This window comes from Sinocyclocheilus rhinocerous, unplaced genomic scaffold (assembly GCF_001515625.1).
Source record: "Sinocyclocheilus rhinocerous isolate Xijiao unplaced genomic scaffold, SAMN03320098_v1.1 scaffold556, whole genome shotgun sequence".
Classification (NCBI taxonomy): Eukaryota; Metazoa; Chordata; class Actinopteri; order Cypriniformes; family Cyprinidae; genus Sinocyclocheilus; species Sinocyclocheilus rhinocerous.
The window spans coordinates 112567-139060 of record NW_015631074.1 but is presented as its reverse complement, the minus strand read 5'-3'; the positions used below and the strand labels follow the sequence as shown (position 1 = coordinate 139060).

General features: G+C 37.9%; 2 protein-coding genes and 1 pseudogene across 2 annotated transcripts; all 3 read right to left on the bottom strand.

Annotated features, from left to right (window-relative positions):
• Positions 1-191: 191 nt before the first annotated feature.
• On the bottom strand, positions 192-8189 carry LOC107741528 (vitellogenin-like). The gene is made up of 33 exons (XM_016554281.1): positions 8135-8189; positions 8014-8034; positions 7754-7905; positions 7334-7657; positions 7029-7177; positions 6786-6936; positions 6519-6676; positions 6270-6435; positions 6062-6187; positions 5758-5976; positions 5454-5671; positions 5277-5374; positions 5048-5172; positions 4819-4920; positions 4614-4733; positions 4288-4474; positions 4100-4202; positions 3836-4021; positions 3631-3742; positions 3345-3549; positions 3028-3263; positions 2905-2949; positions 2712-2789; positions 2408-2614; positions 2167-2309; positions 1936-2074; positions 1714-1843; positions 1417-1600; positions 1216-1310; positions 1035-1129; positions 777-942; positions 533-694; positions 192-371 (listed from the first exon to the last, which is right to left on the bottom strand). Exons 1-33 carry the CDS (start codon positions 8172-8174, stop codon positions 268-270), a joined length of 4746 nt encoding a protein of 1581 aa, XP_016409767.1. The 5' UTR covers positions 8175-8189; the 3' UTR covers positions 192-267.
• A 2873-nt stretch (positions 8190-11062) lies between these two features.
• On the bottom strand, positions 11063-21336 carry LOC107741559 (vitellogenin-like; annotated as a pseudogene).
• A 208-nt stretch (positions 21337-21544) lies between these two features.
• On the bottom strand, positions 21545-24810 carry LOC107741572 (uncharacterized). Its single transcript, XM_016554327.1, has 9 exons — positions 24737-24810; positions 24466-24566; positions 23684-24031; positions 23392-23616; positions 22975-23301; positions 22674-22883; positions 22133-22220; positions 21818-21881; positions 21545-21733 (listed from the first exon to the last, which is right to left on the bottom strand). Coding segments are annotated over exons 1-9 (1554 nt in total). The 5' UTR covers positions 24739-24810.
• Between the last annotated feature and the right edge of the window lie 1684 nt (positions 24811-26494).

Here is a 26494-nt window from a genome sequence, read left to right as displayed (position 1 = left end):
TAGTATTTTACAGTATGTGTCTCTTGTATTATTTTTAGTGCTCTTAAAATATTATAACAATCTGTCATTGAAAACCCCATTGTTGTGTGTCCCCTCAATATATATATAGTGGTTACAACAGAAGTAGACAACAGTAGGAAATATAGTGCACCAGTTGTTAAAAAAGTAGTCATTAGACAAATTTTCAGAATGCTTGTTCAAATTTATTGAAAATCAATTCAATTGCTTCAATTGTTGTATTAGGTACTACTGAGCCAAGAAGTGGGTTTAAGTACACTGTTCACTGCAGCGACAGGCCACATGAGCATCTGTAGTCTCTCTCAAGTCTACACTCTTCTCATAGATTCCATCAAGCATGTTGAGGTTAGAGACTGTAACACAGAATAAAAAAATGCATATGATGTTTAGAAACCAAAAAGATATTTTCCCACTCAGCCTATGTTAATCATTTTGCTTTTTAAGATAAAATCTGCTTTGTAAAGCAAAACAAGGTAACAATCACTGGACTAGAGTCATGTCAGCCTTCACTTACGTGTGGACAGGCAGTGGTATCCAATAGTGACAGGGGTGGTTCTGATTGGTGTACAGCCTGGCAGACAGCGCAGCACAGGCTCAACAGAGTAGCATTTAGATTCCTGGCCATTCAATATCACCTGCTTCTCCAACTTCACAGATTCAAGTTTCATGCGGCATTCTGATAGAGGAAACATATTTATTTTAAAAATGTCTTTAAAATATGATATTTTTTGTAATACACAGTGTCAGACAGATCTTACGGCTGGCATCACGGCAGCTCTCAGCAGGAAGCACCCATGAGTGGGCAAAGCTCACTGAACTCTTGGTCAGGTATCCACTGGGTGTGGTGTACTCCTGTCTGATCTCTCCATCAGCCTTTCCACAGAGTCCACAAGTCTGTCCTTTCATCCAGTCCGCAACTTGGATCTATAAATGAAAATTGCATACTCAAACTCTGGATGATGGGTTTTTGTTGCAGAAACACAGTAGCTGATAAATGCTTATTAACTTGCAGTCACCTTCCAATGACCACTGGCAAAGTAGACTTCCTGAAGCCCATGACCAGAAGCATAAAGTGACAAACCATCAGCCTTCTCCCGGATCTGGATGGAGCCTAAACATGAAGGGCAATTTAATTTACATTAGCTGAACATGTTATGTGAAGTTATTCAAAGAGACCACATGGTCCTTAGAACCTACCTGAGGGATGCTGGTAGGGAAGGCTGCTGATGGGCACTTCCATTTCATCAATTTTAACTTTTGCCTGGGTGCCCAAAGCATACAGGTCGACATTGCTGTTAAAGACAGGTGATTGACTCAGTGCAGTGGTAATGAAATGATAACCACAGTAAGCAAACCTGCATATTATATGGATACCAGTTCACAAGAGAGTGAACTTACATATCAGCAAGTTTAATGTTCAGGTGGTTTTCTTCAGACTCCTCATCCTTCTTAAGGAAAACAACAAATTTCAGCTCAGGTGTGCAGTCCTGAGCCAAGACTTGGTAGCAAGAAATGGGCATTTCGTTCTTGTACCTCCTGTTGTTGAACGTAGTGATTGTGTCCTGCATCATGCTGCATTGTGCTAAAAATAGGAAATCAAAAACAAGTGTGGCTATGTGTGGTTTCGGAATATATTTAATGTTTTTTTTTTTTTTTAACAAGGTAATTTCAGTATGTCATGTTATATATTTGTACCTGTGGTGCAATCATAGATATAGTTCTGGACTCTGAACAGAATGTCTTGATCAATATGAATAGAAAGAGTTCCATCTGGATTGATGGGTACAGTGACAGGGAGAGGAATAGCTATACTTGACAGTGTCATCTAGAACAACAGAAAATTGTTACAGTATTTACAGTACTTTTTCTTATTTTATCTCTAAGTGAGTCATAGTTTAAATATTACTGGCCACTTACCTCTGGAACCCTTACTATGACATTCAGGGACCTTTTACTGGGCAAGGCCACAGTCAGTTCAATCTCCTTCTCACTGTTTGTGGCTCTTTCAAACCTGAACCCTGCCTGTAATGCTGCCATAGGAATATGCTTAGACAGCCTGTTTAAAAAGTGATACGTAAGGGGGGGAAAGTCTTTAAAATATAACATTTATGCAGTTACCACAAAATAGTTTTTGATCATTGTGTTTACTTTTTGGCATAGTTGGTGATTAAAATTGGAAGCCCCTCCCATTCCCACTCTAGACGGAGAGCAGGGAATTCTCCAAGTATTCCAGCTTCAGCTTTAGTAATGACTGCATATTGTTGACACTCTGTACCCCAGGCAACCTTGGTCTGAAGATAAAAAAATTATGTACAATTTGGACCAGCAGATCATCAAGGACAGAATTAGACTTTTTTAGGAATTTCAGCCACATGAGTTCTGATCTTACAGTGACTTTGTGCTTGCTCAGCAGGACACCATCAGCACACAACTTCCAGTTGTCATTCTCAGCAATGGAAGAAGCAATGAGCTGCACCCTTGCAGATGGCTTGTCAAAGAAAGCTGCAAGCTGGTAACCCAACAACTTGCGATCTACTCTAACAGCACGGGCAATGATAGCAAAAACTGGTGGAACAGTATTCCCAAGATATTTAGCCTGAAAGAATGAACAAGCATTTAAACTTCAGTCAAGAAGTTTGAAATGATTTTGTAGATTTTGTTATGGACAAAACAAATCACAGAAATTGATTCACCTGTTTCTGGATGCGCTCAAAACTAGATGCAGCGCTTCCACTGCTAACTGCCTTTGAGGATCCATGGTGTGCCATGTACTGCAAAGTTTTTGTATAATATTAACTGAACTAGAAGGAACTCAGTCTCTTCAAATAAAGATACATACAGTTATTTTTGAAAAGTAATGAGTAAAAAGTATTATTTAGTAATTGCCTGATCTTTGTGGAATTTCTTGAAGGGGTCCATGGGATTGGCAGTCTAAAATCCCATAAGAAAAAATGTTGAGAGATTCATGATAAAAAATGTTAGCTACCAAGCAAGATCCCTGGTCCTCACCTCTGTCACACGAGAGCTGGACATGGAGGAGCTTGAACTGCTGCTGTTGCTGTTGCTTTCAGAAGAAATGGGCCTGTTTTTATCTTCAGTCTCCAGGATTTCCCTCAATTTCAACAAGAAGGCCTTCCCTTCTGGAGTCTCCTCATCAATGAGACTGATTTGCTTAAGGAGCCTCTCAGCAGCTCTAGGACCAACTTGGACTTCAAGCTCCAGTCTTTCAACAGTAGGACCTTCAGCTAAAGCCAAAATGACAAAACAAATTATCATTATCTGGAAATACATCATGCAAATTCAACTAATTTTGTTTCTAAAAATACCTCTTGCCACTGTAGCACGGGCTGAGTGGTGTCCAATTATGTAGAACAGAGGATCATTTCTGATAAAAGCAGCATTGTGAGAGTGCACCTCAACGCATCCCTTGATTTCAATGTATGGGACAGCAAGACAGAGAGTCTTGTCAAATGGAGCAGAAGCTCTCACAGGAGCCTCAGGTGGCATCTCAGGATCAAGGATCTCAGAGGACTAAAAAAAAAATGAATAAGCATTGTAACATCAAAAGAAGTCTTTGCATACTTCCACATGCAGTATACATGTGTGGCTTACTGATCCAGCAAGATCTGTCTGGCGGTTTTGCAGTGACAACTCCGGTACCAATGGAACAATCCTCTCAGCAGTAGGATCTTCAATATTTCTGGCCACAGCAAGAGTCTCAAAGCTGTCAAAACAAGTAAATATTGGAGAAAACTTTAATTTTTAGAGATATCCAATATTCATTGCTGCTATGCAGGCATGACTGAGATTTTGTTACCTCAAAGCAGCAATATGTTCAGGAACCTCGACAGGCAGAGCCTCCACCTTGTAGTTGCCCTTGAGAATGTCTGCTCTTACAGCCACTTTTCCAGGAGCAATTGTACGGATCTTTCCTCTCGCCATAACAGCAGCTTGGATCAAGGCAGTGTTCACTCCCATTACAGCAAATTTATGCACAGCAATACTGCAATAAGAATAAGAGAGGTTGTGTTTTTGAAAACCATGTTTGCATACGGTATTTAATGCATTTGTAAAAGTGTACCTTGGTCTAGCTTCAGCTTGGAGTTGAACATCAGTCTTCTTCAGCTGCTCAAGAGTCATAGTCTCAATCTCCTCAGGGAGAGGAGGTGTAATGGTGGCCTGGACTAGAAGGATGAACAGAACAATATAAAACTAAGAAGTGACTCCCTCATGTCCAAGGAAATATTCTAAGAGAAAAAAAAATCTCACCATTGATGGATGCAGCACCAACAGCAGCAGAGTACATACTGAGCTCCATGGGCAAACCAACTGCTGTTGGCAAGATACGACGCATTTCAGCTACAAGCAGGGGTTTGGCATACTGCAAGGCAATTCCTTCCTGCAAAGCTTTAAGAGCCGCCTTCAGCAATTCACGTGGTTTGGGTCCAGTGGCAAGCTGGGAATAGTGTTAATGAAAAGACACAAAATAAATCTAAAAAGAATTTAAGAATCTAACATCTGAAGGAATAAGTCAGGGTGAGATTGACCTTAGAGTTATGCTCATAAAAGAGGATATATGAATTTGAACACAGTACCGATATTGCTTGTTCAATGATGGTCCTGTCAATTCTGGCAAAAGCCACCTCCTGTCCAAACAGTTTGACATAGGCTGAAGCCAGTGGCTGACTGGTTGGCAGAGCCTTCCAATTTATGAGCTGAAGGAGCATACAGAAATCATGGGTTTAATTTTAATGTCATGTCTTAAATTCATTAGCAAACAACAAAATACAAATAGCTTACTGCTCTCAGGGTACGCTTAATCTTTGTGATACGGTCAACACTTTCATCTGCAGCAGGAGATTTCAGAAGAGCCTCCTGGATTCCTTCAGTTCTCACTCCAATCTGTTTCAAAGTAGCAATTGAGAGAAGACTATCAAAAGATTGTAAAACAATAAATTAGATTTCAATAATAAAATCGATAAAACTGGTGAAAATAGAGAAAGTAATTATTATTTTTTTGGCAGTCCACCTCAAGAACATCAGCAGCAGCTCCAGCCAGATAAGCACGTGTTTTAGCTACAACAGCTCTGGGCAGGATGGTGGCAGCATCATTGATCATGTAGGCACTGCCAGCAGCTCCAACCATAAGTGGAGCTGCACAGAGACATAGGTAAGAATACCATTGATTTTATGAAAAGCCCAAAGCATGCTCTCTTATGAAGAGATACATTACAAATGTCTTGGTTTTCAAGACTTACTGTGATAGATGTCAAACTTAAGGGCTCTGCTGAACTGAAAACTAAGCCTGTCCAGCTTGGGACTCAAAAGCTTGATAGCAACATGAGCTGCACCAGCACTAAAATGGATAAACAGCTTAACATCAGCTTCTGATCATGTGAAGAGATGAGATATTACATACAAATAATTATACTTACACAGCTGCCATATCGGGAGCAGTGATTCTGGTCAAGGACTTGATGTGGGAATAGGTAAAGCTCGCAACCTGCATGTTAGTTTCAGTCTTTAAAGAACCAGCAAGACTTGACATGAGAGCCACTGAGGGCTTGGTTTCAAACAACACAATACAAGCAACCATGCGCACTTCTGGGTGGAGAGATCTGTCCAATACAAGCTGCAGGGCCACTGGCTGAACCTGTGGCAAGAAACAAGATCAGTTTATTATTGGAAGAAAATGTGCATAATCATATTTTAATCATTCCTTTGATGTTGGTCATTTACCAATTTGGGCTCTTTCTTGGCAATGTTCCTCAGGGCCAAGATGGCATCAACCTGGACACTAAGGGGCAGAGATGTAGCTGCAGTTCTCAGTCCAGGCAGGAGCTTCATGATGGGTTTAAGACTAGCAGGATGACCAGCATTGCCCAGAACTTTAAGAGCCAAAGTGATTTCAGGAATGTTATTCTTAGAAGTTGCCTCTGCAGCAATCTCATGGATGGGCTGAGGAATGTGATACACATACAGTACAATTAGAAAACAGCAAATGGCAAATCCCTATCAGATATTTAAGGTTTGAATTGTTTACCCTGAGGAGCTCGGCAGAGCAAGTGGGAACTTCAACACAGTGCTTGGCAATCAAGGAACCATATCCGAGCATTACAACTTCACGCAGAGCTGGGATTGTGGAGAGTTTCTCATGCCAAGCCAAACTCTGTTCAAAAGGATATGAGAATGATTTGTCTGGTTTAGCAACATACATAAAACAGCACTTTTGTATAATTATATATACCCACAGCTGTCAACTGGATGGTGTCCAAATCAGCAGTGACCATTTGCAAAGCAACCACAAGAGCCTGAATGAACTCTGGAAGGGTAAGTTCACCAGTCAGGAACTTCTCCTTGATGAATTTTACAATGACTGGTGTGCCAACAGCAGGAAGAGCATCTAGAATCCAGCGCCTAACAGATTCATTGTTTTATGTACAACATTTTTAAGGATTCTCTTTAACTAAAATTTGCTAACGTTTTCCCCAAAATTCTACCTGTACACTGGTTCATTCTTGAACTGAGTCCAGATATCCTCAATATTCTCCGGGGTGGCAGCACGCAGGAGCTGAATGAGCTGAACAAACTTAAGTGGAGCGTCATCATGGACCATGGCCACATTGTTCACAACCAAGTGCTTCAGGACCTCCACAATCTAGAAAAAGGCAATGGTCAGGCATCAAGTCTTGACAGTTCAATGTGGATGGATTTTCTTAAAATCAAAAGCTTTGATGCATTACAGGTAAATTAATCTACGCCTTTACCTGCGCTGGTGCATTGCTGATCTTTATGAGTTGGATGGGGGCCTGAAGAATCTCAGTTGAAAACTCATATTGCAGGGATCCACGGGCCATGTAATCAGCTTTGTTTGGAACAACAGGGGTCTTTTCTATCTCAACAAAAGCCAAGGTTTGTCTGTAACACACACACAATTGTTTCTGTACATTAACCATTTTTTTTAAAATAATGAAATGTGATAGAAATATCTCACAGCTTATCAAACATACTTTGCTTCCATCATTGCTGCACCGTGGATCTCATTGAAGGGTGAAAACTGATGCACTTCCTCAACTGTTGCCTCAGTGATCAGTGCACCAGTGGAAGATGGTTTCATGATGTAGTTGTAAGTTGCAGTTTCAATCAGACTCTTGACCCTCTGTTGAGAGACAGGTAAGTATCCATTTCTTGACTCTAGATAATGATTTATTGATAATCTTGTAGAAGTGCAAGATAATTCATCAACATTTTTGGTCCATGTTCTCAGAAGAGAAATCCTTTAAATCTTTAAGTCCATTCCTGTCTTTTTCTTTACCTTTGTGCATTCAGCACACCTCTCAGTGTATGCCAAGCCAACATCCTTCATGATTCTCTCCTGGCAGTGGCTCAGATCCTTAGACTTGATGTTCTGGGTCTTCTTGAGGTTGAGCTGAAGGATGTTGAGGATACCTCTGTGTAAGTTCAGTACCGTAGGGGAGACTCTTGCAGGGGCAAATACCTTTCCAACCACACCATTAGCATACTCAAACTTGATGGGAATCTGAAGCTGAGTAGCCAGTGCTGAGGTGAGCTTAGTGGCAGGAACAAATGGATCATTGGGCCAAATACCAGCATACTCGTGGATTAGAGGATCCATGAGCTGTAAGGGGACATTTTCCATTTAAATGATTGTCATTGTAATCTTGTAACAGTAGTGGCTAGAAGGGACTTTTTTGTGTGTTTTAACAGTCATTACCTTCATCAGGAAGGTGTTCTCGGTGACGGCACTGAGGTGAACCTTGCTGTTGACTTTTATACCTGCTCTGGCCAGACCTTCTTGAGGAAGACCGCCCAAGAGTAAAGCCTCATAGTTGTACACATAGGTCTTATCAGGGGCAAACTCTGGAACTGAAACATAATTTATATTGACTATATTTTATTGTGTTTTAAGACATTTATTGTGTTGTAGATGTATAATTCATTTGTCACTTAAAAGAAAACCAAATCAACACTTGCCAAGGTTAATCTGTTGACCCGCTACAAGAAACAAATAAGTTAATGAGACAAAACCCTGAAAATAAAGTTTTTGTATATAATAAACTTTTAAAAACACTGAGTACTCAAAAATCTGACTTACCCACAAAGGCTAGAGTCAAGGCAAGCACAACAGCTCTCATGGCTGGTGGTTTGTGAAGAATGCAAGAAAAGGACAGACCTTTATAGTTTTTATTTTTGCTGACCACATAATAATTCTAAAATAATGATTAACAAATGTTTCTATGATTGCATCTTAGAACTGAGACTACGCTTTATTTGGTTAGTTGACAAATAGATATCAATTAGAGGTTAGGTTACCCTGGCCTCTCATCGTGTCATCCTTAGGCTAAAGTCCACAGTGAAACATAGTATTCTTTTTCTAATTCAATATTTCATTATTTAATTTAATGATTCATTATTTCATGTAACAAATTCATTATTTCATTTATAACAATGACCAATACAAATATTTCAGTTTTATCAAGTGTATGGAATACACTTACAGTCACTTATAGGCCCGGTTTCACAGATGGGGCTTAGCTTAAGCCAGGACTAGGCCATAGTTCAATTAGGATTTTAAAGTAATTTTTATAAACATACCTTAGAAAAAACATTACTGGTGTGCATCTTGAGACAAAACAAGGGCACTGACATATTTCAAGATCAATCAGTGCAAGTTTCTTTCAGTTGCAACAACTCAGACTTACACTTTAGTTGGGGACTAGGCTTAAGCCTTGTCTGTGAAACCGGGGGATAGTGAATAAAATACAATAGCCCCTAGATATATTTTCAAGGTCATTTTAAATGGTCATTTATTCATATACTGTATGCTCACACTCACTGAGCCTATCAAATTTTGAACCCTTTTCAATAAAGTTTTCAATAAACTAAAATTATGTTTAGTAGTACATAGTTGTAAATAGATGAAAGGTGAAAGGGCAATGTCATGACGTGCATCATGCAATTTTGACTTGGTACAGCAAACAAATCACATGTGCTTGTCATCTAATTTTCATGCATATAAGTAGAAAAATGCTTGGAAGAGCATTATTCATGAAACACTAGAAGTGTATGGATAGATATTATTATTATTATTATTAGAATTATTACATGATGTTCAGGTGTAGAAGCCATGGTGCAGTGGTCGATGCATGTTAAGCAAACTCAAACAAACAAAATGATGTATACCTTTGCATATATAACATGTTTATTACATTTTTTTAATGCACTGGACCTGGTAGAGTTAAAAAAATGTAACTGTTATATAACAGGAAATAACTGATACATTTAAAGTATTTAATAGATTTGTTTAGTACCCTTGTGCCGTCTTCGGTCACTTTTGACTGAAAATTTTTACATTATGAAATTGTAAAAATCGTAGCTTCATCAGAATGGTACAAAACTTGGTGAATTTTATGGCACTTGGTATGTGAACACACAAAAAAATTGAGGGCATGATTCGAAAAAGCTAAGTGCTCATAAAAAATAAATAGACACACTCATGGTCTTCGGTCAAAAATGACCGACCATAGGAAATGAATGGGAAATGGCAAAAAAATTGAAAATACAGAATATGTTTGGGTGTACAATCTATCCCCCACGATGCAGAAAAAATTGCACAGCAATGAAGGGGTGAAACTCTAAAACATCTAGAGTGCAAAATCAACACACGCACACACACACACACACACACACCTATGAACTGGTGTGCCTGTAACACAGCAACTATGTCAAATAAAATCAATAATTCAACTATAATTTAGTAATAAATCTGGAAAGCAAGGAAGGGGTTACACTCTAAAACATCAAGAGTGCAAAACAGACACACACACACACAATTATACACACTCAAATGAATTGGTATGGCTATAAACATATAGCCAAAATGAGTCAGAAAACTGAAATAAGAGGTTGATATCAGATCAGACCCAGATGTATTAAGCTCTGATAAAGCATTCCTGTTTATTTTTGTTACATTTTTATAGAATTTTAATGTTTTGTATAACAAAATGCTTTCTGTGTTCAGGTTTGACTGTAGCAATAATAATTCAAAAACTGACGCTTCAAATCAACATCTAAAACAACAAAAAATATCAATCTTGACAAAAAGTAGTCTTTGAGAATGCCTTAATATACATTTAAATCCACAACCTAATAAAAGTAAACAATTATGTATAAAAACAAATAGGGAATTCATAAGCCTCTCTATAGATTCCTATACAGGCATCTAGTGGTTACACCATGAAATTACATGTTTTTCTTTCTTTGCTAATCTGCCTTCAAAAAAAAAAAAGGATTTTAAAGGCCTAGTTAATTTGAGATACTGCATTAATTGAAAAATAATTTTAAAAATTAGAGAATTTTTTTGTACTATTTTCAATGGGAAAAATTGATAATAATTATTGCATAAATATTAATTATTACCATAAAATACAAAATAAAAAATATTATTGAACAAAAATATATAAGATTGATTTTACTGAAAAAAAGAAAAGTTAAACTTCAGGTGTCCGGTCACTTTTGACCGCGAATACAATGAGTGTGATTCACAAATAAAGACAGCACATTAATAGATTTGAAAAAATACAAATTTGTGGCATTTTGGTAGTGTTTTATTTATTTATTGCAGAGCAATATTAGTTACAAAGGTAACCCTTTACAACTGAGTTCTGTATGTTAACATTAGTTAATGTATTAGGAATCAGAATTAACAATTAACAATATTCTTCATGGCATTTATTAATTTTAATTAATGTAAATTTATTATTTAATATATTATTTTTCATTGTTACTTCCTAATGTATTAACTAATTTAAACAAATGCATTCATGTGTATGATAATGCATAGACGTCTGATATTGTTGTTTCCAAAGAATACAACAATTGTTACTAAAGAAAATGTTTATTAAAATAAAAAAAAACATATTTTCCAAACTAGTAACTGTGATTTCATTCTGTTACATGTAGTTTTGATACTTTTTAATTGAGTTAGAATCTTTATATATATGCTGCAATTTTGCAACAGCAGTTAAACACACTCTGTACAGTGACAGGCCATGTGAGCTGCTGCAGTTTCTCTCAGATCTTCAGTCTTCTCATAGTTCAGTCTTAAGTCTAAAACAAAAACATCAAAATTATACTGTAGCTATTTAACACATTGGTGAAATATTATCTGAAAATGTGGTGGATGGAGGTCTTACTAGAAGGCAGGCAGTAGTATCCAACAGTGATATGACTAGTCCTGTTTGGCAGACAGCCAGGCAGACAATGCAACACATGCTCAACAGAGTAGCATTTGGACGCTTGCCTATCTGACCTTTGCTTCTCCAGTTTCACAGTTTCAAACCTCACGTAACACTCTGGGGAAGATGGTATACAATAAAAGTGTTTTACTGGAGTGACGTATTGTCATAGAATGAGCAGTAAAACACTTACGGCTGGCATCACGGCAGCTCTCAGCAGGAAGCACCCATGAGTGGGCAAAGCTGACTGAACTCTTGGTCAGGTATCCACTGGGTGTGGTGTACTCCTGTCTGATTTCCCCATCAGCTTTTCCACAGAGTCCACACATCTGCCCCTTCATCCAGTCCATGACAAAAACCTGAAAAATCCAGGGAAAATAGATATTTTTTAGAAATATCAGCATTAAATTCTCGAAGAAGCACATTGTAGTTTTAACATCTTTAGCACAGTGTTTGTAACAACAAATAAAAATATAAAACGGTTAACCTTCTTATACCCTAACAATTGTACTTACATTATTTGCCATTATTTGGCAAACATTTCATTTTTTGACTTACCATCCACTGGTCACTGGCAAAATAGACCTCTTGAAGACCATAGCCTGGGGCATAGAGAGCGATACTTTGACCTTTCTGCTCAATTCGTATGGTACCTACATTGAAAAAGCCTAATAAATGTACATGAAAACACTCCAAGACTCCCTTCCCAAGTCATAATTAATTGAAATATTTCAAAAAAACGTGTCAAGACTAAAAAAGGGTAATTGCTGACGCAAGCAACAGACTTTTATACCAAAATAATGTGGAGAGAACTTCAACCTGTTGGGTGCTGGTACGAAATGTTGGTTGGTATTTCAATTCCATTCATTTTAACCTTCACTGCACTCTTCTGGTGGTATATGTCAACATCACTGTTGTGGAAGAAAATTGTATTGTGTAGTGAGGTTACTTTGTATAATGGTACTAGTAATATCAGTAAGCTGGACTTACATGTCTGCCACCTTAATGTTTAGGTCTTCATGCTCAAAGACATCATCCTTTTTCATTAGGACTATGAATTTATGCTCTGAAGTGCAGTCTTGAACTAAGACTTGGTAGCAGGAAAGAGGAATTTCATAGTTGTACTTCTTATGGTTGAATGTAGTCAAGGCGTTTCTGATCTTACTGCATTTAGCTAAATAGTGAGACAAAAAAAAAACATTTAGTGAAAAAAAAAGATAAATTCATGAAAAACAAAAGGCCATCTTATCACACTTTACTAACCTGAACTAGTCTCTATATAAAGGTTTCGAATTATGTTTGTGACATCATTTTCTGGATAGGCCTGGATATCCTCAAACGGCAAAGCAATCGGAAGAACCACGTTCGACATTGCAAATTCACAAATCTTAGAAAGTGCTTTCAAAATGGCATAGTAAACCAATCATTAGATTGCTGCTCAATGTTGGGGTCTTAATAATGATGTCCAGGGTCCTTTCAGTTGGGACAAGTATGATCAGTTCAATCTGCCTCTCAATGTTGTTTTCAGTGCTAATAGCCAATCCAGTCATTTGAGCTGCACCAGGAATGTATTCAGCCACACTTGAATATGAAAGGAAAATAAAAATATGTTAATATGTTGACATTTATGAAGTGGAACATTGGAGAAAAGAAGAGTAACCAAACTTGGCATAGGTGGTGATAACTGGGGGCAAGTTCTCACACTTGACTTTAAGATAGGACATAGGACTTGGACCTTGGTTGCCAGCCTCTGCATTGGTAGTAATTGCATATTTTTGGCACTCTGTACCCCAAGCAATCCTTGACAAATCCTTGCCAAATAGGCAAATTTTGAATGCTTTATCCTAACACAGAGGTGTCCAATCCTGCTCCTGTAGAGCCACTATCCTGCAGAGAATTAAGGCATCTGAACCAGCTAGTCAAGGTCTTCAGGATTACTAGGAACTTTTATGCAAGTGTGTTGGGGCAGGTTGGAGCTAAACTCTGCAGGTTATTGGCCTTCCACACAGTAAAAAATGACCGTAAATTTAACGGTAAAAGACTGTAAAAATGCTACAGTAAAAACCTGTTAAATGGTTAATGGTAAATTTCCCTACTATATACGGTGAAAAACTGTATTGGACATTACATGTATTGGACATAAATTTTACGGTAGTATACTGGTTTTGGAAGTGAATAACCGTAAATTGAACTTCCCACAATTCCCTGCGTTACATTTCAAATTTGATGTTTTTTTGTTGAAATAACTATGTTTCTTCTTAGTTTTTTCTTATCAGTTTTGTATATTAGGGTTGTGTGTTACACCTAATGTTGTTAAATTAATGTTTATTGCATTATTTCAGTTTCATGTGTGTTACCATGATGGTGTTTAGTGTTTGAGTGAATGACACTGTGAACCTTCTATATATGTTATTTTTTTAAAAGCTGCTTGTGATGGGCTTTGGTTCATCATGTGACTTTCTCATCACCACCTGCATTTGGTGGTTATCAGTGTATTACAAAGGTACAAAACAGATTTCAGTACTTCAATAGGTTGTTATATTAACATTATATCAGTTAATGAAATTACAGTATTTAACTGTAAATTTAAGTTAAAACCGTAAAACCTAAAACGTTGCTACTGTATTTTTTATGTTAAAATTCCAGCAACCACAGCTGCCAGTTTTTTACCGTAAATTTTACGGAATTTTTTTTATAGTGCAGAAACAGGATTGGACACCCCTGGCATAACAGAAAAAGATAACTGAAATTCATTTAATCAAATTTCTTACACCAACATTGTGCTTGCTCAACAAGACACCATCAGCGCACATCTTCCAGTTGTCCTTCACTGCAATGGAGACCACAATGATCTGCACCCTTGAGGTGGACCTGTCCAGGTAAGCAGTGAGCTGGTACCCCAACAACTTGTGATCAACTCTCACAGCACGTACAATGATAGAAACCACTGGAGGAACCAAGTCCCCAAGGAATCTAGACTGCAGTCACGTAAAGACATTTACCACTTAATTAAAAATCAAATAAAAAATTTAATTAAAGGGTTTATCAAAAATCTGCTGATTGAAACTACACTATACCTGAAGGGGCTTGAAACTTTCACTGCTTTGTCCACTGGAGAATTCCTAGAGATCCAAAAAAAAAATTTATTCCTTAATGCCAGGCACACACTACACAATTTCCCCCAGATTTTCCACTTGCCAGCATTTTTTTGAGATTGAAATCCCAAAATTATTGAAATCCCCCCCCCCCCCCAAAAAAAAAATCCCAAAACCAGAGGCAAATCAGTGTTCGTGCACAGGAATGAAGATTTCCATGTTTGAACTATCAAAGAGAGACGTACAAATCCGTTGTCAATGCCCAAAAGGTATTAAGCAAGTTAAATGTCTAGAAATGTCTTTTATTTCTTTTTGGTATTTTTGCCTTTGTTATGATAGGATAGACAGTTGTGTAGTGTGAAAACAGCAATTTAACAACTTTCGACAGATCAACTTTTCGACTCACTTTAGAAAGATGTGAGTTGGAAGAGTCAACAGAACAGCTGGAACTAAAGCTGTGGCTGCAGGTGCTTTGAGGAGAAAATAATTTATTATGTCTGAAAAAACTGAAGTTGCTGTTCCTCTGTTCACCCTCCAAGATTTTCCTCATTTTCTGCAGGACGGTTTTCACCTTGGGAGTGTTCGCATCGGCAAAGCTGATTTCTTTAAGGAGCTTTTTAGCAGCTCTTGGGCCTAGTTGGACCTCTAGCTCTAGTCCCTCAACAGCAGGACCATCAGCTGTCAATAAATAAATTATAAAATAACACATTTTTCAATAACAATTTTTCAATAACAATAAAAAGCGAAATTATAATGATGAATAGATTTGATTTGATTTTGCACTTGCCTCGAACTATGTTAATATGTACTCCATGCTGTCCAATCATGTTATAAAGGGTGGTGTTTTTTATGAAGGTGGCATCACAGGACATAACCTCCATGCGTACATTAACTCCAATGTTGTCACGGGGCTGACGAGACGTGAGACGTGCGGATCCAAATGCAAAGCTTTATTGAACAGAGAGGTCAGAAACACAGGCAGGGTCCGACAGTGGCAAACAGGTATATGGCGGGCAAGACAAGATTAAACAATACTCAGCAGAGAATGGCAGTTTGAGTGGGTGTTATATAGTGAGTGAGGTGATAAGAAACAGCTGTGTGCAATGAGTGCAATCAGTGCAGTGTGCAAACCGTGCAATGAATGATGGGATATGTAGTCCGGGGTGCTATGCAACAGTTTGTGTTGTGCGAGAGTCAATGTAATGGAAAGGGTGACCTCTGGTGGTGAAAGAACGGAAGTCCATGGACAGAATTCGTGACAAATGTGAGGTACAACAGAACAAAGAGTTTTGTGAACTGGAACACTAGTCTTCAGCTCAGGTTCCTCAGCAGGTGCCATAAAAGTTTCAATGGTTTCAGATGACTATGTAGTGATGAATAAAGCAAATTATATTTCTTAGAAATTAATTTTTAACAGTATAACCAAGCAAATGTATTCTTATCTTACCAAATCTCCAGGTGAAATCATTGAGGTAAGTGTTTCTTCCGTCTCTGGTACCACTGGTGTAATTCTCTCCGCATTGGCCTCTTTGATATTTCCAGCTGCTGCCAAAGTTGTGGGACAAGATTCACATTAGCCACATTAGTAATTCGACAGACCATGGTGAAAAGATTAACAATGACTCAAATATTGACTCAAAATATTCTGTACCGTCCTGTCAAAGCATGCACTGGAAGTACAACAGGAAAAGCTTCTTTCTTGACATTAGTATTTCTGATGTCAAACTTTGCCTCCACTTTTAGAGGCAAAAATGTATGGATCTTTCCTTTGGCCATGGATGTAGCTTGAACAAAACCAGTATTCAATCCAATTACAGCAAAAGTCTGTAAGGCAATGCTTGGTAAAACTTCAGCGGTTAACTTCACGTCTGTCTTCAGATGAGCAACACTGATGGTTTCAGTTAGAGGTGGTGTAATAAGAGTCTGGACTGGACATGATAAGAAAAAATGTTTTAATATTAAAGTGCATTCTCTTTTAAATATTGTGCATTTGTATAAATGCCATTCTCTATTTCCAATTAATCTTTAAATTGACTGCTGTGCTTTTGAGACTCTTACCCTTCAAATTAGCAGCAGCCACTGCATCAGTGTACAAACTAAATTCCATGGGTACACCAGCTACTGATGGAAAGATGCGACGCACTTCTGTCAACAGCAGGGGTTTAGCATACTGGAAGGCAATGCCATTCTGCATTGCTTTAAGAGCTTCCCCTGCCAGCTCACGTATATAGCCTCCAGTAGTAAGCTATAGATACAATTTGATGGTTAGCTTCATTTTGAGCATTCTTCTCAAAAGTTTCAGGGGACAATGCAAATTAGTTTGTTTTTTGGTTCATATGAAGTGATATTACCACAATATATACCTGTGTTGCCTGATCAAGAACTGCATTATCAACAACTGCAAAAGCAATCTCTTGTCCAAGAACTTTCACATAGATCGAGCTCAGGCAATGAGCAGGTTTTAAACTGCAATATGCCAAATAAACATCAAATATATGTAACTGTTAGGAAACACTCCATAAATTACATTTATGATACGCCTCACGTACAGCCTTAAGAATTTGTTTCATCCTGGGCAGCCTGTCCTCATTCAGAAATGGAGATTTCAGAAGAGCCTCCTGAATTCCATCAGATCTAATGCCAACCTGAGAGAAAGCGCTTCAGTGAGGTCGGGTAGGAATTTAAGAAATGAATACAATTACTAAGTACTCCATCTTTTCCTAAATATTATTTACTTACCTCAAGAACATCAGCAGCAGTTCCAGCCAGGTAAGCACATGCTTTAGCTACAACAGCTCTGGGCAGTATAGTGGCAGCATCATTGATGATGAAGGCACTACCAGCAGCTCCAACCATGAGAGGAACTAAATAGTGAAACTAATGGGAAAGTTTTCAGAAGAACCCCTCTCCTGGCATGCAACACCATTGGAGATCAACAGAACTTTCTTACCTTCATAACCATACAAGAGAAATGCTTTGCTGTAACGAAAGCTAAGTTTGTCCAGTTTTGGGCTTAATATCTTAATGGCAACCCTGCAGGCCAAAGCACTGAAAAAGACCAAGATATATTGTTGATGTTGAAGTTTTAAACATCTATATGTTGCAAAAAACATTTTTGCATTTGTTAGCGTTAACTCACATTAGAGCAAACTCAGGGTGTGTGCTCCTTGTCAAGACTTTCATGTGTGAGTACACAAGACTGGCCACCTGTAGATTTGGTTCCTTCTGTAGAGCACGTGCAAGAGTAATAACCAGACCCATGGCTTTGACTCAAAAAGCACAATCCATGAAACCATGCGCACCTCAGGGTGGAGATCTTTGTTTGCAAAAATCTGCAGAACTACATTCTGGACCTGAAATGCAAAATGAAATGCATATAGTAAACCAGTGTTTCTTAACTCCAGTCCTTGGGACCTATATACCAGAACATTTTAGATGTCTCACTAATTAAAACTCATCGGTTTGTTGTTTTGTTAAACAGGGAGACATCTAAAACATTCTGGGAGGTGGGCCCTGAAGACTGGAGCTGAGAAACAAAATTCAAGTAACTCACAATCAGTATGACAAAGCAAAGCATGACTCAGAAATATCTGACTAACCAGTTTGGGTTACTTTTTGGCAATAGCCTTCAAAGCCAAAACTGCACCCACTTGAACTCTCATGGGAAACAGAGGTATTTGGTTCCCAAATACTGGTAGAAACTTTGTGATGTATTTAATGCTAGCAGGGTGACCAGCGTTGCCCAGTACTTTCAGAATCAAGATGATCTCTGCAATGTCAGCCTTAGCAGTCACCTCAATAACAGTCTCATGGAAGGGCTTGAAAAAAAAGAGGAAGTTGTCCACACTCCACACATAGTCAAGCAAAACAATTAGTGAATGATCTTCTTTACCTTCAAAAGCTCCACTGGGCATTCAAGAGATCCCCTGCAGTACCTGGTAAACATTGTCCCATAGCCAAGCATTGCAACCTTACGTAGAACAGGTGTTTCTTGAACTTTGTGACTTAAAGCCAGACCCTTTGGTGATTACATTTGCAGAACAGGTTCAGAGGATATTTGGCATGCTAAATAAGTCGTTTAAGCTTTGCGTCAATCATCAAATACGAGTGTACGCACAGAGTACATCTTAATGGTGTCCAAATGTGCAGTGACCATGTGCACAGTGGATAGAAGGACCTGAGTGAACTCAGGGATGGAAAGTTCGCCTGCCAAGAAGGTCTTTTTGATGAATTTTAATGCAGCTAAGGTGCCAACTGCAGGAACAGCCTCTAAGATCCATTTCCTTAGAAGAGTAAAAAATGAATGGCAATCTGCAAAGAGCTGTTTCAGACTGTAAAAGTGAATGTGCACCTAAAATCAGGTCTGGTTTTAAATTGAGACCAGATTCCTTCAATAGCATCCATGCTTGAAAAACGCAAAAGCTGGATGAGCTGAATACATTTCAGAGGAACATCGCCATGGACTTCTCCCAATTTCTTTTGTAGCCAGATGATCCAGAGCATCTACCATCTTAATGAATACCAGTAAAACAAAAGCAGTTAAAATATAACTATATTAAATGTATATTAATAATAATATGAAATATGTCCTTACTTGAGCCTGTGGATTATTGATTCTCATGAGCTGAATTGGACTCCAAAGAGTCTCAGTGCTAAATTCATACTGTAAAGCTCCAGCTCTGGAATTATGGGAGAGACTGTAATCTCCAGAAAGGTCAAAGTTTGTCTGAAATGTTGAAAATATACAGTACTTGGGTTATCACACACACACACAAAATAAACACAGATATAATTAATTCCATACAAGAGTGAATAAGCAAACGTCTTGCCTAGTTTCCATCTGGGTAGCATCACAAATCTCATATAGAGGTGTAAACTGATTAAACTCTTGGACTGTTGCTTCAGAAATCATAACACCAGTTGGAGTTGACTTCATGCTGTAGCTGTAGGTTGCAGCTCCAGAGAGACTCTTTACCTTCTGTTGGATAATATAGTTTATTGCATATTTTATTGTTTTACAGGTCACACACCCTCTGCAGTACCTTTATGAACCCCCAGTTGAAATCCTGGAAACAAAAGCATTGATAAGAAATTTTTGACCAGACCTGTTGACATTCAATGCACTTTTCAGTGTAAGTCAAGCCAACATCCTTCATTATCCTCTCATGACAAAGTGTAAGATCTCTAGACTTGGTGATGGTAGTGAGGTTGTTTCCTTCATCTTCACTGATCAGATACTGGGTCTCACAAATGCCCTGAACTCCATCCTACATCAGAATGAAGATTCAGATTTAAGATCTAGATTCATTTTATTGATAATCAAACTTAATTTCAACAAGTATCACCTCTTGAACCTCATAGATGTTCTGGGTCTTCTTGAGGTTGAGCTGAAAGATGTTCAGAATTTCCCTGTGCAGGTTGATAACGGTAGTTGGGACCTCAGAAGGTGTGAATACCTTTCCAACCACACCATTGGTGTATTCAAACTTAATAGGAATCTGAAGCTGAGCAGTCAGTTCTGAGATGAGTTTAGTAGCAACAAACATATCTGTGGGCCAGATACCACTGTTCTCAAACAGCTGAGGATTCGAAAGCTGAAACAAATAGGCAAACTTTGAATAATTATGTGCTTCTTTTCAATTATATCTCGGGTCAGCAACAGAACAAAGCTCCATGTTGGCATTAAACTCTTCTGGTACCTTAAGAAGGAACGTATTCTCAGTTGCAGCACTGCTGGAAACCTTGCTGTTGATCTTAATGCCAGCTCTGGCCAGACCTTCCTGGTGAAGACCACTGAAGAGCAAAGCCTCATATTTGTACACATAAGTCTGAGTGCCTGCAAACTCAGGGACAATGGGCCCTATTTTAAAGATCTAAGCGCAAGGTCTAAAGCGCACGGTGCAGGTGCACTCAGGGCATGTCCACTTTTGCTAGTTTAACGACGAAAAGAAGGTCGGAGCGCCCGGCACATGGTCTAAAAGGGTTGTCCCTATTCCCTTAATGAGTAATGGGTGTGTTTTGGGCGTAACGCGCCATAAACCAATCAGAGTCTCATCTCCCATCCCCTTTAAAAGCCAGTTGCACTCGCACCATGGCGGGTTCGCTATTTACATGGGGGAATTTAATTTTTCATTTTTAAAAATGTTTGTGCGCTGCTCCACGTCCCTGTGTGTGTAATAAGCAAAGTGTATGCGTGTTGTGCACCCATATATAGGCGCATATTACTAACGCGCTCTTTAAATAACAAAGAAAAAAATATATATTGCGCCAGACTTTAGACCCGGTTTTTGTTGGTCAATGGCGCAGTTTATATCAGTTACCTCAAAATAGCAACACGCCAGCAATGCGCCTGAACCTGAACACACCTCGTTTTCAGACCAGCACGCCCATGAGCACACAAATGGGTGCAAATGCATTAGCTATTTAAACAACACGGTGCAGGGCGTGAAAATGACAACTGCGTCGGGCTGAAACTTGCAAAAAACACTTGCGTCGCGCCTGGCACCGCATTGCGCCGGGTATATGATAGGGCCCTAAAAGTGCAAAATAGCATTTTAGATAAGTCATATAGTAAAATCTGATTTTGTCATTGTTAAACACACTAGTAAAATAGGATTAACCACTTTGCTTACCAAGATTCACATGTTGACTTGCTGAAATATCAGAGATAGTTTAATAGTTATTTAATATAAAATCATACAGTGTCATATTTTGTCAAATTATGATATGCTGTGCTAATACTAACTACTAAAAATTTAAAGGGGTCATATGATGCGATTTCAATTTTTCCTTTCTCTTTGGAGTGTTACAAGCTCTTGGTGCATAAAGAAGATCTGTAAAGTTGCAAAGACTAAAGTCTCAAATCCAAAGAGATATTCTTCATAAAAGTTAAGAGTCAGCCACACCTACCTTTTTTGTTGTTGTTGTTGTTGTTTTTTTGCGATAATGACCGGCTGACTGCACATTATCCCGCTTGTTGGATGTCTACTTACCAAAAAATAAATGAATGGACATCAAATATTGATTTGTGCTGTAATTATTTTATTATGCAAAAAGAGTGATACATGAGAAAACCACAGTGTAGGAAATCAGCTGCCAAGGGCAATGGTCAGTTATACTATTTTGATATACCAAATGCAATAACATGATTAGCTCACCAGAGGCAACAGTGTGTTATTTGAACCTTACAGTGGCATAGTGGACAGCCTCGGTTTCTGTAGTGTCTGTTGGATATTCATCGGTGGGGACTGAAGATGCATGTTTTGTTTTAAAACTAATGCTGGAATAATGAATGTCTCGATTGTCAGCATCTGCTTTCTGCGTGAAGTCAGAGGGTGCAGTGTTATTGTGCACCGAGTCATACTGATGGGGCAAAGACAGTAAGAGAAAAGTCTGCATTTTTAAATAAGTGTATGTAAAATTAGATTTAGTGTCAGCCATCTTTACCTGAACCTCCTCCTCCTCCCCCTTTTCAATCCTGTGGGTTTTAGACAAGGTACACATTCTCCTCCTTAAAGAAACACAGCTATTTGTATATGTAGTATAATATGTGGCCTGAGTCTGAGATCACTATTTTAGATTTTCTAAATTTAATTAATTTTTTTATTACAATTTAAAGGTTCCATTTATCATTATATTTCACAATTTCATTTTATTTGTAACATAAATAGGTCAGAATCTTAAATATTTCTCTTCAATTTAGCTTATAATTTTACTGTTTTGCTTTTCAAAATCCTAAAACTTAAAATGAAATTTACTGACCTATACCATAGGATTCCTATGACAGCAAGAGTCAAAAAAACACACAGTATGACAGCAGTGTTTCGTCGAGCTGTGCTCTCCTCTCGGTCTGTACAACACAGAAATGAATTAAAAAAGAGCAATTGCACTCAAACAGAGTGCAACAATCATTTTGCATTAAAGTGGGCCATATGATGCTGCTAAAAAGAACATTATTTTGTGTATTTGGTGTAATGAAATGTGTTTATGCAGTTTAAGGTTAAAAAAACACATTATTTTCCACATACTGTACATTATTGTTTCTCCTCTATGCCCCGCCTTTCTGAAACACGTCGATTTTTACAAACCTCATCGGTCTGAAAAGCGAGGTGTGCTCTGATTGGCCAGCTATCCAGTGCGTTGTGATTGGCTGAATACCTCAAGCATGTGACGGAAATGATACGCCCCTTACCATATTGTGATGTCTTACCATATTGTGGTGTAACACTCCAAAGAGAAAGGAAAAATTGAAATCGCATCATATGACCCCTTTAAACAATATGCATTATGAGAGATGTGTTACCTCCTACAGCACAGGAATACTGTTGAAGCTCTTCATTGCTGACTGAGTCCAGGTACAGCTTGTTGACTTTAGTGAATCCATCTGTTACCTGTTGTCCGTTCTTGTACCAGATGTAAGCATATTTGTTGTTCAGAGTGCATTTAGTTAAACAGCTTAATATCACTTTTTCTCCTCCTGAGACAGTGGCCGGTCTGCTTGTCACCTGTGTATCTGAAAAACACAATTGTAGTAAGTCAAGCTGAGCCTAACACTGAATTTGACTGACATAGAAAACAAAAACTCATTCATCATTATTTGTTACCTGTAACGGTAAGAGTGACTCCAGGTGCTCCTGAGTATTTGCCATTTGTTTTGTCAGTGATGAACCGGAATCGATATTCTCCAGAGTCGCTGATCTTGAGCTCTTTGATTCTCAGTTTGTTCCCCACATACTCCACACGACCAGCAAACTGATGCTCCTCACGCAGATCCTTGAAGTCACCAGTCTGAACGTAATGCCAGAATGTTGTATTTACAGTATAATCAGAGGGATGTGAGTATGTGCAGGAAATGTCTACTGTTGAGCCCACCATAGCACAGACTCTTCTAGAGGTGTAAGTCACATCCCAGCAGCCACTCTGAGAAACACCTGAAAGAGACACAGATTAACATGCAAAATTCACACATTTGTTCAAATATACACGTGTATGGATCAAACAGTGTATTACTTAACACTCACACAGATAAGAGGAGGGATGTTTAAGGTCTGGATAAAGAAAACAGGAAAATTTTCCAGCGTATGGGCTGATTGACACAAACATGTTGCGGGATTCTGTATATCTGAAATGCTGTCCATTCTTCATCCAGTAGTAATAAACTCCAGAGGTGCAGGAAGAATCACAGTTAAGCTTTACTCTCTCATCTGTCATGTCTGTAGATTCAGGATTCATCTTCACCTGCAGGACTGAATTAATGTAAAACTTAAGAAAATGAAAACAACTGAACTGACCAGAATCTGGACTCAGTTTCACCTGTGACTGTTAGATTGACAGTTGCTGAGCTGAGATGTTTAACTCCATCATTTATGATGAACATGAGCTGATATTCTCCAGAGTCTCTCTCTCTCACGTCTGATATTGTGAGTGTTAAAGAGCTGCTTGAGATCTGATGTTTCACTCGTCCTGAGTAGTCTGAGTCTAAAGTCAAATCTTCAGGTTCATTGTTTTTTCTCCAGTTTGTACTTTGTTTCTCACTGAACCAGAACACAGTTTTGAATTTGATGTTGACGTAAGAGCACCTCAGTGTCACTTCTGACCCCTTCACAGCACAAATACTCTTTTGACTGCAGGTCACAGAGAGCTGGTCCAGTGTTGCAGGGCCTGAACAAGAAAACATTTCATTATAGAGATGTTTTACATACAGTCAGAGTATAGATCCTCTACTAGCAACAATCCAGTGTTCATACCAGCAAATATTGCTAAAACAACTGACGAATCTGCTGCTCACACCCATTCAACCATGTTGCTTAATTAAGTTACATTTTAAATACTGTCAAAAACTCTGTTTTAAATGTATCTATATGCATTCATTTTTAAATGTATGAACAGAAAATCCTGTGAGACCAACATTCAGACTGACATTCAGTTCTACTGGACAGTTCAGCTGATCTTAAATTATTTTAACAGCTTGCAAATACAGAGCAATAATGATCGAAATATATCAAGATAATGATTCTTGGAACATGTCAGAGATAATTAGAGACACATTTAAATGAAAACATTACAACGGGAAAAACATACAATAATGCCCAAACCTAGAATGAGTAGCAGAAGGATCAACGGTGAGAGTCTGGAGTTCATGATCTTCACTTTGTGTAAATTCACATAAAAAATGAAAGACACAGAGCTGCTCAACCTGAAAAAAAAGACACAGTTTCACTATGACACACTTGAAGGGTCATTACAGTTTAGAAGATTCATTAGTCTGATATCATCATTCATGCTATCCCATGAAAATCATGAAAATAGTAGCATTTTACTTAAGATGGCATTTTAAATGCAATTTAAAAAATTAGATTTACCTACATTATATGTTGCTGTTGTTATCGGATGGTTTTTGCTATTTCTACGGTCTGTTGAAGCTGTTGCTGACTTTCTGCTGATCTTGTTTCCTTCCTGTTTCTTACTGACACACTGGGGGAGAAAAATGAAGTTATTTTTTAATCAGAGAAAGGAGATGCTTACTCTTCAGAAAATGTTTACCGTCAGACTCAACTCAGGAATTCAATATGAGCTGTTATGTTACATGAGCTCTTTAAATGAAACCTTGAGATATTTCGTTGTTTTCTGTTAATAATTTATTTTCTATTAGTAATTTCAAATAAAAATCTAAACAGACATTTTCAGCAGATTTTCATTTTTGGGTGAACTATTGCTTTAAGTGCTGGTTTTTGAGCAGTGGACTTACCAGAGTCTGCTTTAATGCAAACATATGTTTGATCATTTTTTCCTGCAAAAACTTTGGTAAATGGGAATCATAAGTTCAAAGAAACACACACACACACACACACACACACACGTTTATTTATTAAATTACTTTCAACTGCACTGTAAGATGCCATTTCATTTATTTTTATAGGCACATGATTATGGGATATCACGGGCAGCAACAGACACATCTTCAATAACCAAGAAGATAAATCTTAGAAGACAGGATGCTTCATTATGTTGTTTTTCTCTGACCTACAGTAAATATCAAAAGCTAAAAGGTAATAAAATGTTGTATTTTAGTAGCACAACACAAAGACTCAAAAGTCAACAGAAGTACATGAGACTGCTCTAGCTGGGGTTCAACACACAGTTCATGGTAATTAGCTGCTTTATTCACTGTGCTACGTTCAGCTGGGCCTGCAGCCGAACAGACAAACCAAGATGAGAGTGTCGAGCAAAAGAGAGATATTTGTAGCAAACAAGGACAGTTCACTAGATGTCGCTGTCTCCAAACTGTCAGAACACCTTCAGAACATGTTATTTATTATACTGTTGGTTATAAACAGATTTATATATTTTTTTCTTGACCAATAGGTGGTGCTGCCGTTTCAGGAAAGCACATATCCAGAAAGTAATTCTACCAAGTCTACAAAGCCGTTTAAACTAGTGCTGTCAAACGATTAATCGCATCCGAAATAAAAGTTTTTGTTTACATAATATATGTTTGTTTACTGTGTATATTTATTATGTATATATAAATACAAACACATGCATGTATATATTTAAGAAAAATATGTTATGTTTATATATTAAATATATTTATATATAATATAAATTATATGAATATAAATATATACATGTAAATATTTTCAAAATATATACTGTATGTATGTGTATTTATCTATACATAATAAATATACACAGTACACACACATATATGTAAACAAAAACTTTTATTTTGGATGCGATTAATCATTTGACAGCACTAATTGAAACAGATCACAGGCCTGCTTGGTTTTAAGTTATAAGAAAACACAAGATGTTTTTTCTGCTTATTGAAAACTGTTTTTATTGATTTTGCTGTTTTTCACACCAAGAATGATCACTGTAACCATGGAATTGCTGACAATGACATGGAGAAAAATGGTTGTGATCACTTTAAGAGCTTTTTTTTTTTTTCAGCTGATGAACAATAAAAACACTGCTAGCCAATCAACATCCATTTGACTACGACAGGCACTGGTGGTTAAATCCACTGAAATATAAAATATAAGTGTGCAATAATGCCAAAATAAAGAACCAATAATATAAATATCAGAATCTGAACAGTGTCACGTTACGCTGTTGAGGAAG

Coding starts and splice junctions, on each gene's coding strand:
- LOC107741572 (XM_016554327.1), bottom strand. Junction 23,302..23,391: donor ACATCCCTCCTCTTATCTGT/GTGAGTGTTAAG, acceptor TGTCTCTTTCAG/GTGTTTCTCAGAGTGGCTGC. Junction 22,884..22,974: donor AGTCACTCTTACCGTTACAG/GTAACAAATAAT, acceptor TGTGTTTTTCAG/ATACACAGGTGACAAGCAGA.
- LOC107741528 (XM_016554281.1), bottom strand. CDS start 8,174: ATGAGAGCTGTTGTGCTTGCCTTGACTCTAGCCTTTGTGG. Junction 1,601..1,713: donor TATCTATGATTGCACCACAG/GTACAAATATAT, acceptor TCCTATTTTTAG/CACAATGCAGCATGATGCAG. Junction 1,130..1,215: donor TCCCTACCAGCATCCCTCAG/GTAGGTTCTAAG, acceptor CTTCATGTTTAG/GCTCCATCCAGATCCGGGAG.